Source organism: Saprolegnia parasitica, assembly GCF_000151545.1.
Source record: "Saprolegnia parasitica CBS 223.65 unplaced genomic scaffold supercont2.194, whole genome shotgun sequence".
Lineage (NCBI taxonomy): Eukaryota > Oomycota > Saprolegniomycetes > Saprolegniales > Saprolegniaceae > Saprolegnia > Saprolegnia parasitica.
Genome location: NW_012156588.1, coordinates 24,025 through 32,745, shown reverse-complemented (window position 1 = coordinate 32,745; position 8,721 = coordinate 24,025). Strand labels below are relative to the sequence as shown.

General features: G+C 57.2%; 5 protein-coding genes across 5 annotated transcripts; 1 reads left to right on the top strand and 4 right to left on the bottom strand.

Moving 5' to 3' along the window:
* Positions 1 to 6: 6 nt before the first annotated feature.
* On the bottom strand, positions 7 to 1,199 carry SPRG_15803 (hypothetical protein; the record flags this gene model as incomplete). Its single annotated transcript, XM_012354971.1, has 7 exons — positions 7 to 140; positions 186 to 240; positions 311 to 437; positions 486 to 620; positions 670 to 749; positions 792 to 971; positions 1,026 to 1,199. Coding segments are annotated over 7 exons (885 nt in total), but the record flags the coding sequence as incomplete, so codon positions are not given.
* A 406-nt stretch (positions 1,200 to 1,605) lies between these two features.
* Positions 1,606 to 1,877, bottom strand: SPRG_15802 (hypothetical protein; the record flags this gene model as incomplete). The annotated part of the gene is made up of 2 exons (XM_012354970.1): positions 1,606 to 1,766; positions 1,814 to 1,877. The coding sequence occupies 2 exons, from the start codon at positions 1,875 to 1,877 to the stop codon at positions 1,606 to 1,608; spliced, it is 225 nt and encodes a 74-aa protein (XP_012210360.1).
* Positions 1,878 to 3,501: 1,624 nt separating this feature from the next.
* SPRG_15801 (hypothetical protein) lies at positions 3,502 to 4,420 on the top strand (the record flags this gene model as incomplete). The annotated part of the gene is made up of 2 exons (XM_012354969.1): positions 3,502 to 3,694; positions 3,741 to 4,420. 2 exons carry the CDS (start codon positions 3,502 to 3,504, stop codon positions 4,418 to 4,420), a joined length of 873 nt encoding a protein of 290 aa, XP_012210359.1.
* A 117-nt stretch (positions 4,421 to 4,537) lies between these two features.
* On the bottom strand, positions 4,538 to 5,789 carry SPRG_15800 (hypothetical protein; the record flags this gene model as incomplete). The annotated part of the gene is made up of 7 exons (XM_012354968.1): positions 4,538 to 4,671; positions 4,719 to 4,793; positions 4,841 to 4,952; positions 5,004 to 5,093; positions 5,152 to 5,222; positions 5,276 to 5,467; positions 5,513 to 5,789. 7 exons carry the CDS (start codon positions 5,787 to 5,789, stop codon positions 4,538 to 4,540), a joined length of 951 nt encoding a protein of 316 aa, XP_012210358.1.
* A 2,344-nt stretch (positions 5,790 to 8,133) lies between these two features.
* Positions 8,134 to 8,682, bottom strand: SPRG_21625 (hypothetical protein; the record flags this gene model as incomplete). Its single annotated transcript, XM_012354967.1, has 3 exons — positions 8,134 to 8,301; positions 8,353 to 8,428; positions 8,477 to 8,682. 3 exons carry the CDS (start codon positions 8,680 to 8,682, stop codon positions 8,134 to 8,136), a joined length of 450 nt encoding a protein of 149 aa, XP_012210357.1.
* Positions 8,683 to 8,721: the final 39 nt, after the last annotated feature.

Sequence of the window (8,721 nt, the reverse complement as noted above, 5' to 3'; positions counted from 1 at the left end):
GTTCGCCCAGTGGTACAAAAGTGGCCCGAGGTTGATCCAGACGCCGCCCGGCTTGAGCATGCGCTGGATCGCTTCCATGTACTCGATGACGTTGGGCGCCGCGTCGATGAAGAAGCACGTCACGATGCAGTCCCACGTGTCTAGCGCCCATGAGTCTTTCGACTTGAATATGCGGTGGAGCCTACCGACGTCGTCTGCGTACACTTCCAAGAACTCGCCCGCGCACATGGAGAACGTGCGCTCATGGCCTAGTCCGTCGAGCATGTTAGCGTCCATCAAGCGCAAGGAAGGACAGCATACCGCTGCTCACAGCATCGAGAAGCGAGGCAGGGGCAACGTCCGGGATCGTCACGGGGCGGCTAAAGTCTTCAAAGCGCATGACGTTGCACGGGTTGTCGATCCACGGATGCAGCGTGAACGCATGCGGCTCGGTCGCGCTATCCCATCGCCTAAGACAATCGCCGAGGAAGACAGGGCAGTCGCACCAGTTCAAGATGAAGTTGCTCGTAAAGAGCATTTGGTACGAAAACTCGTTGCCTTCGGTGACGTAGCCCATCGCGACGATCTCGAGCGCCAGTCGTCCGAGGCCGGCACCCGGCACGAGCACCTTTTGCTGGTACCTATGCATACATGCATGAGACACGTACTCGCAGAAGCATGCAGCCCGACTTGTTGCTGGCGTTGACGGGCAGCACGCGCTTGAGCTCGTCCAGGATCGGCTTGTAGCACTGCTCGCGCTCCTCGGCGCCCTACAGGACACGCATAAGATGTCGAGCGTAGTAGTCGCATACCTCTTCGGCCCAGTCGCGGACACATTGGTGCAGCGTGCTCTTGAGCTTCGAGTAGTGGCGGTAAGGCGTCTTGAGTGGCTCCTTGAAGTTGATATGGTTGGGAAGGGCGACTTCGGGGCCGTAGCCCTTCTGCATTTCGCAAATGTCGTCCCAGAACACTTGGTTCGTCTTGGCACAGCGCTACAAGACGTGTACATGAGCCATCCTGCCAGTCATCGTCGTCGTTGGCCGTACCATCATGGCCGCAATGTTGGCCTTCTTGGTCTCGTCCGGAAGCAGGCCCAGGTGCTTCTCGCTGAGGCGCTTGAGGTGCTGCTTCTTGCGGAAGGCCTCGCGCCAGACAAAGCCCTCGTACTCCTTCATCGAGAGGAGGACCTCGGTGTAGTGCTCGAGCTCTTCGCGGTCCATTGCGCTCCAACAACGCTCGCCAAAAATGAAAAACCGAGTTATAACAAAGTGGATTCAAATCTAGCATGTTATAACAGTGCGCGGCTTGACGTTGCCTCGAGATCACGCGCACCTTGTCCGCGGATCGCATTGCCAGCGCCGTTCCTCAGCCGAGTGTACATGACGAGGAAAGTCCGACTGAGTGTCAAGTCGAGCGCGTTTGATCTACTCGATAGAAGACTCGCTGCAGCAACACCAACACCGTGAAGGTAACCAAGACAAGACTATAGCATTCAACGTAGACGTTATAGAAAGGACTTGAGGCGGCGGCGAGGCGGGCGTGTTGGTATCAAATCCGTCAAAGCGCTCGAGATCGAGACGAGAAACGCGCAAAGGACACCAGAGACTTGACCGCCAAGTGGGCTTGCTAGTAAAAGGCGAGCACAACGTTGCCAATCGCGATGGCAGTCACCAAGGCCATCTCAAAGCGAGCAACGTCCGAGTGGTGATCAACCCAAAGCGCATAGAAAGCGCAGGTCACAGCAAACACGACGAACGTAAGGCCAAGTGTCACAACATGCTTCACGCCTGCGCTTCATGATCGGGATCGTACGACGTGTGCCAAGGATCGCGACCTGTCGTAATGAGCCCGAAGGCGGCCACAGCGAGCAAAAGAGAGAGCGACGCATCGTCGTCCATGGTTAAACCAAAAGTGAAAAGCAGCGCCTGCTGACCAGGTCCAACTTTCGAAGCTTGTGGCCCGACAAAAAGAGAAGGGTGTTGAAAAAAGAATGCAACCTCTGCATGCCACGTCATCGTCAAGGCAGCGTTTGCACTAACCGCTAGCTGGAGCTCCTACGATGCGACCGAGCACGCTACGCATAGCAGGGATCATGGATCGCTTGCCCCACGCCTGCCTTGACGCCGCACCAGCAGCCTGAAGGGATCAGAGAGGTGGGCACCCTCCATGGCTCTAGCAGTTGCTCTAGTGCTAGAGAGCGATGGGTACCGGCGCATCGTGCTTGCCGAGGGGTTCTCCGCCGTCTCGTGATATTACCCACATCAACTGATCTGGTACAACTATATCCCAGTACCATCAGAGGTCACGGGACTACTGCCCAATGGTCAGTGGCTTCGAGGCCAAGGCCACGTTCGAAGACCACCTGCAGCTCTGTACACCCAACTGTAGCTCCATTGTTTGATTCCGCAGCCCTAGACTCGACTGCGTCAGGTGTCACTGTACAGGTTCACGAGGGCGCAGTTGGAAGCGTGACCCACCGTCGTCGACACGCACCTTCGAGAATGCGACCCTGGCAAGGGGCAAGGAGCAATCGTTGACGCCATCACAAACCTTGACGCATTCGCCACACATCCGATGTTCTTTCTCCCTGCATCTCTGCTGCGAAACGTCACAGTACAACCAACGTGAACGCGAGCCATCTTGCACGCGCTCCTTCCTATTGCGCAGTAGTAGAGCACTACTAGCTCCGTTTGATCCTCTTCAACCATCGCACCGCTCGAGCACCTCAGTCTTTGGATCAAAAGATCGGTTTTGGACACCAATGATTGGTGCAATGTGTCTGAGATGCGTAACTGCAAATCCAAATCACCGCGCGTTGCAGTTGAAAAACAGTCCACGAATCATTTCAGAGAACGTCGCTTGCTTGGCCATAAATTTAGAACCTCGAGCGTCAACGCGCCTCCTGAAGCCCGACTCGTGGTATCTGAAGCAAACGACTGATCGAGACCATGGTGGTTCGCGACTTGCCGTGGAACAGCACGATGTATGTGGGCGTTGTATCGGAGTGCTTGTCACGTACTCTCGAATCTTGGCGGTCGTTTACGCCGGTATGATTGGTGTTGGAATGAGTCTAATGCGACATTCATTCCAACGGGTTTCGATATTTTACAGGGCGGGCCTCGAGCACTTTCAGCGTGCAAGTTGAGCAAGGCGGCATTATTTTTGTAGTGTACTCTTTACGACCGGTTTTGCCTTGTGGCAATCGAAGTGACGACACTCGGCCAGAAGTGGAGGTGCGCGACGGTCTTATACGGTGGTAAGGTTGTCGCTCGTTGTGAGGTTGTCGCGCAATCTCAATACCACTTTCAAGCGCTAGCTACACGACTCATAGTCTACATCACGTCTTGTGTAACGGTAGCGGCAAAACGGGCTGACAACTCGTTGTGAGTTGCGCGTCCTAAAGGCGCATGCATCGTTGGTGCGTTTTTTAGCCCGATATCCGGATGTCCGGATACATCGAGTAGGCTATTTTAAGCTTCAATATCCGGATATCCGGATGGTTGCCATTATCCAAAACGCACCATGAGCAGCACATCGACGGACGCCAGCAACGTGCCCATGGACCTGGTCAGCGCCTTCGACGACCATGGCGACGAGCTCGCGCATGCCCCTCCGCCTGCGAGCATGGACGTGCTCGGCACGACCTGCCTTGGCGACGAGACCGAGCTCTGCTCGCACTGCGGCATGCCGGTCCGAGGTGAAGAGCCCCACGAAGGTACAAGCACGACCTTCGATACCATGCGCTCAAGCCATCGAGGTAGACGTGTACCGTTATATCCTGCATGCGTCAGTGCGGTCGATGGCAGCTCTCGTGTGTGTCATGTTCGACGTCAACGCGATGACCCCGCGCTTCCGCCCGACATACGACCGCACGGAGAAGATGGTACACTGCTTCCCTCAGTGCAGCGTGTACAAGCACTGCCCGGCGCCGTACCAACACTCGCACGACGCTCTGACTCGCGATTCTTTGGCGGCTGCGTGCTCCGTCCCGATCTGCGCTACTTTCCAGCACGAAGGCGCTCTCAGCGACGCTCGGGCTTTTGGCTACTTCCACCACTCCGGCTTGTCCATGGACGAAGACCTCTTCTCGTTCTCGCCCGCGGAGCTGGCGATTTTCAGCAGCCAGTGGGTCGTCGGCGACGTCGAGCACCATGGCGACACGAAGACCTCGGTCCTCTTCTATGGATTTTCCAAGGACGAGGTTCTCTGGCTCCTTCCCGACGACTTTGCGCACCCCTGCAACACGCAAGGCGTCCTGTACACGTTCCGAGTGCTCCTCTACGCCAAGGTCGGTGACCTCTACGAGCTGGTGGCGTACCAAGACTCGCCCGAGTTTGCGGTGCACAACAGCGTCCGCGACAGCAAACGCAAGCCTACAGCGACATTGGCCGAGAAGAACCCCAAGCATCCTCGCGTTGCCAACGCTGTGACCTCGGCCTGAATGTCTGAACGTGCGATTGACGCCAACATGCATGTACTAGTACTCAAACTGCTATGTTAATGAATCCAATCTTTTTGGTGAAATTTAGATTAGTTGATACAGAGCACATACGTTGCGCTACGTCTGCATGTGTGGGAGTGGGTTCGTTGACGAATGCACCACCTTGTTTGTTGAGTGGACCACTTGGACGTTGGAGGCAAAGCCCGAGACGCTGCCGCTCCGGAACGCACGCACATGAGTCTCTGTAAAACCTACATCTTCCTTGGCAACCACAGCGTCAACAGCAAGAGTAGAGTACCTAATTCGACGCATTTGGCAGCGAGGATCGCCGTCTCGGTCGCTGAAAGGGCCGAGTGGCGCGCCGCATCCAGCTCTACGAGCCTGCCGTGAGACTCGAAAAACGCGCAACAAACGGTGCACCGATGGCCGCGTGGTTCTGCGGCAGAAACCGCACGCGCAGGTTCTCTTGTGGCGCCAGCCGCAAGAACGACCGGACAAAAGCCTCGGCAGCCGCGACACGCTGGAGGTGGTCCTTTGCATCTCTATATGAGGGCGACATTGGTCCCGAAACGCAGAGATGTACCGCTGTGGCGATGACGCCAAACGCGAGGCGCGACCGAAGACACGGCGACGCAGCAAAGTTCCAATTCAGCAAACCTCGTTCGTTGGCGAGCTAGACAGGTCATCGTTGGCATCAGCGCATGGACACGAGAGACTATGATGATACGTACCGCGCGGACGTCGCTCTTCGTAAGGTCTTGGAGCGGGCTCACGACCTGAAACTCGGAGGCGGCGACGAGGCCTACAGCGCCACGTATATCAGCCATCCATCCAGTAGTCGCCCCAAGGACGCACCGAGTCGAGTCGGGTCGAGCTTGTCGTCCGCATTCGTGCCGTTGAAAAGCCGGGGGTGGCCACTGCCACGGTGTCTACGACACAAACTCGCGGTTAAAGGACGTTCATCCAACGCGGAGCACGAACGTTGTGTGCACATGCGTCGCCACGTCGTTGAGCGTCGTGTACAAGTTGGTCTTGCAGTAGTAGCAGCTACGAGTACGATGTGAATCGAGTGGCCCGCACTGTGAAGCCTACCTCTGGCCTTTGTTTCAATGTAGAGCGGATCGGCGCCTTCGGTCGTCGGCGTCTCCCATAGCGGAATGCCAATGTCCGTGGCCACCTTGCGTGCGAGTGCCAGCTGCTCGGAGGGCAGCGCCGCCGAGACGCCGAGGCAGGCGACGCTGTTAGTTGGAAAGGCCTCATGAACAAGCGCAGCGACGACCGACGAGTCGACGCCGCCCGAGAAGGCAACTACGTTGAGCGTCTTCCGCGACCCGAGCGCTGCCACGTGCTGGACCATGGCCGACCACATGCTGCAAATCTTTTTTTTGCCAATCAAACGTACCAGATAAATCTCCACCAATCAAGCACCAGGATTTCAAATGGATGCGTCCCATTGGTTGAAAACGAGCCACGAGCGGGAGGAACATGCTTCGCAACGAGTTGGTGGGTTCAAATCCAGCTGCGCGCATGCTCAACACCCAGAACACTGACCCTGCTCAACACCGGCCAATTCAGCATCGAAGCAGGTGGTACAGATTCCAACGCCGATTGTAACTCCCATGCGTAGCGCCGTCTTTGACGCTTTGCGCACTGGTTTCAACGCAGAAAGGTTCGTAGGTAGTGCGTCGCATATTTGTACGAGGGTTGCAGCGCGAGGACGCTTGGCCTTCTCGGCCAGCGCCGTCGGGCCGGCCATTCATGCTTACGGTGGTCGTTGCGCACCGCAGACGCGGGTGAATCTTGGTGTGCCACAAGCACGCAGAGTTCACCGACGGTGGCGTACAGCAGGACACGACAGTGTATCGCTAGGCGGGCTAGCGACAAAAGGAAGTCGCATCTATTGCCGCCCGGCAGTCGTACCGTTCTCGAGCCGCTGGTCACGAGGCTGCATCGATATCTTTGCTTGTACTACTAGTACGTATATAGCAGCAAAAGGCCGTCTAGGAGAGGCTGTCTAGCCAGTGCGATGGAGAAACATCGACAATTATTTTACCATTTCCACATCCTTTCCCTTGTAAAACCATGTCAGCTCGATGCTCATTTACGAAATTCTCGGGTCGAGCGCCGTAGTCCGAGTCCAAGGACAATACTGTCGTGGCCGTCCTTGGACCAGGTCGCAGGGAGATGCCGAAAGGTTACTGCGGCCGATTCGGCTGCTCGCCTCGGCCCGAGGTGCCATCTCATCGTTTGTGACTAGGTGTAGAGTGATCCAGGTCAAGGCAAGCAGCGCACCTCCCGCCCTCCACGACTGCCATATCGCCACGTCCACGTGAGCTGAGCGTTTGGCAGCTGCAAGTGTTGCGTTTGGCGCGCCACGTTATTGGAAGTACTGCCAAACGTACGGATACGACAGGTGGCGCCAACGATGAACAAACATGCGATGCCATGGCGATGCCACGAGGGGGACGTGGTCGCATCCGGACGGCAAGATTCGCAGCGCGGTCATGACGAGCTGCTTCGCCACGGTGGCGTGGGCGCCGTCGTGAGCCCGCGCGGGGCGGAGAAGCCAAGCCGCGCGAGGTCAGCTTCCCGACCGAGTTTACGACGAGCCATGCACCAAGCCGTCGTCGCGTTGCGTGCTCCCAGTCGTCGCGTGTCAGGTACTGCTATACGTATATCTACTTGGCTCACGGCGGCGTGGCTAGGATAGCCGTCGCTTGGCTATTCGTCGCCATGGTCATGGTCGATGACGACCACGTGCGTCTGTCAGCTCAAGGTGCACGTGGCACGTACGAACATCGCGTGGAGAACTATCATCGTGGTTGTAGGCTGACCCAGTCCCGAGCTCGTCGACCCGCTTCTGCTGCAGATCGATATGGACATGCGTCGACAGGGAGAGCTTGGTGACGCTCAAAGTTCGCTCATCTCTCTGATCTATCTTCTGCACTGTAGATTACGCCCACACGTTTGTTTCTCTATGTGGCCTGCAACCGCCTCAAGCCATCGCGTGTCGGTACGCACTTCCTGCATCTTCAACGCATAAGATCATGGCCATGGTAGATCTGCAAGTCTCAAAAAATAGGGATGACTAGCGAGACAGTACGGTCGGTAACCAGCAACGACTTGCGTCTTGTCCATCTCTTTGGCGCCTCTTGGATCGACGTCGACGCAGCGTGCGACGGGTGCTAGGCCAGGTCCAGGCGCAATGCATGTCGACGCGACAAGAACACATGGTTGAGCATCATGGCGCCGTAGAGTGCATCAACCCCACGGCCATACAACGGCCACGTCGTCTTGCAGTCGCCGTCTTGCAGGCGGCGATCGGAGTGGCGCCAGCTTGGACCGGATCGCTCGACGCAAGTCGAGAAAGTGCATGTGGCCGTGCCGTGGATGGGACGACATCGAGGCAGACGTGGTCACACAAGTCGACACCTCACGCACGTCTGGCGGACGCGCAAGTCTGCACGCCGCTTGAACGTCTGCTCTGTTTACGTCTATCGAACCCATTGGGCGTCTACTAGCAGCGATGGATGCAATCGAAGCACACTCGCTACAAGTGACATTGGCAGCGGCGCGATCCAAATTGCTGATTCGCGTCACGTTGCTCGCCAAGCGGCCCAGCTCGCAGCTACGTGCACCTCCTTTGCTCTACGAGATAGATACACGCTAGGATCGCAACAACGAACGCGGTTTTTTCTTCGTCGACGGACGGTTTACAAAGCACTGACGCGCATGAGGTCGCGGCTCATGTTCTTGTGGTGCGACTCGTTGGTGCCGCCGCCAATTTCGAGCAGCTTCGAGTCACGCCAGAGACGCTCAACGTTGTACTCGCCGACGTAGCCGTAGCCGCCGAGCGTCTGGATCGCGCGGTCCGCCACCGTCTACACACACAAAACTCAGTTTGGCAACGGTGATGCTGCGCACAAGCCTACCTTGGCCATGTCACCGCAGTAGAGCTTGACGCCGTCCGTATCGACGCGGTTGCCCACGGCATCGAGCTTCATGAGGCTAAACACGTGGTGAGCACGCCTGAAAAATGCAGAAAACGAGTCGTACCGCGCCGTGTTGTACGTGTAGGCGCGGCCAGCCATGTACTCGGCGTACGACTTGGCAATGTTGGCCTGGATCTGGCCGTAGTAGTTGAGCGGCTTCCCGAACGCGACGCGGTCCTTGGCGTACGCGTTCATGACCTCGATCGACCGGCGCGCAATGCCCAAGCTCATGGCCGCGAGCGTCACACGTTCAATTTCGAGGTTGCGCATCATGCAGATGACGGCGCTGCCTTCCTTGCCAATCTACAA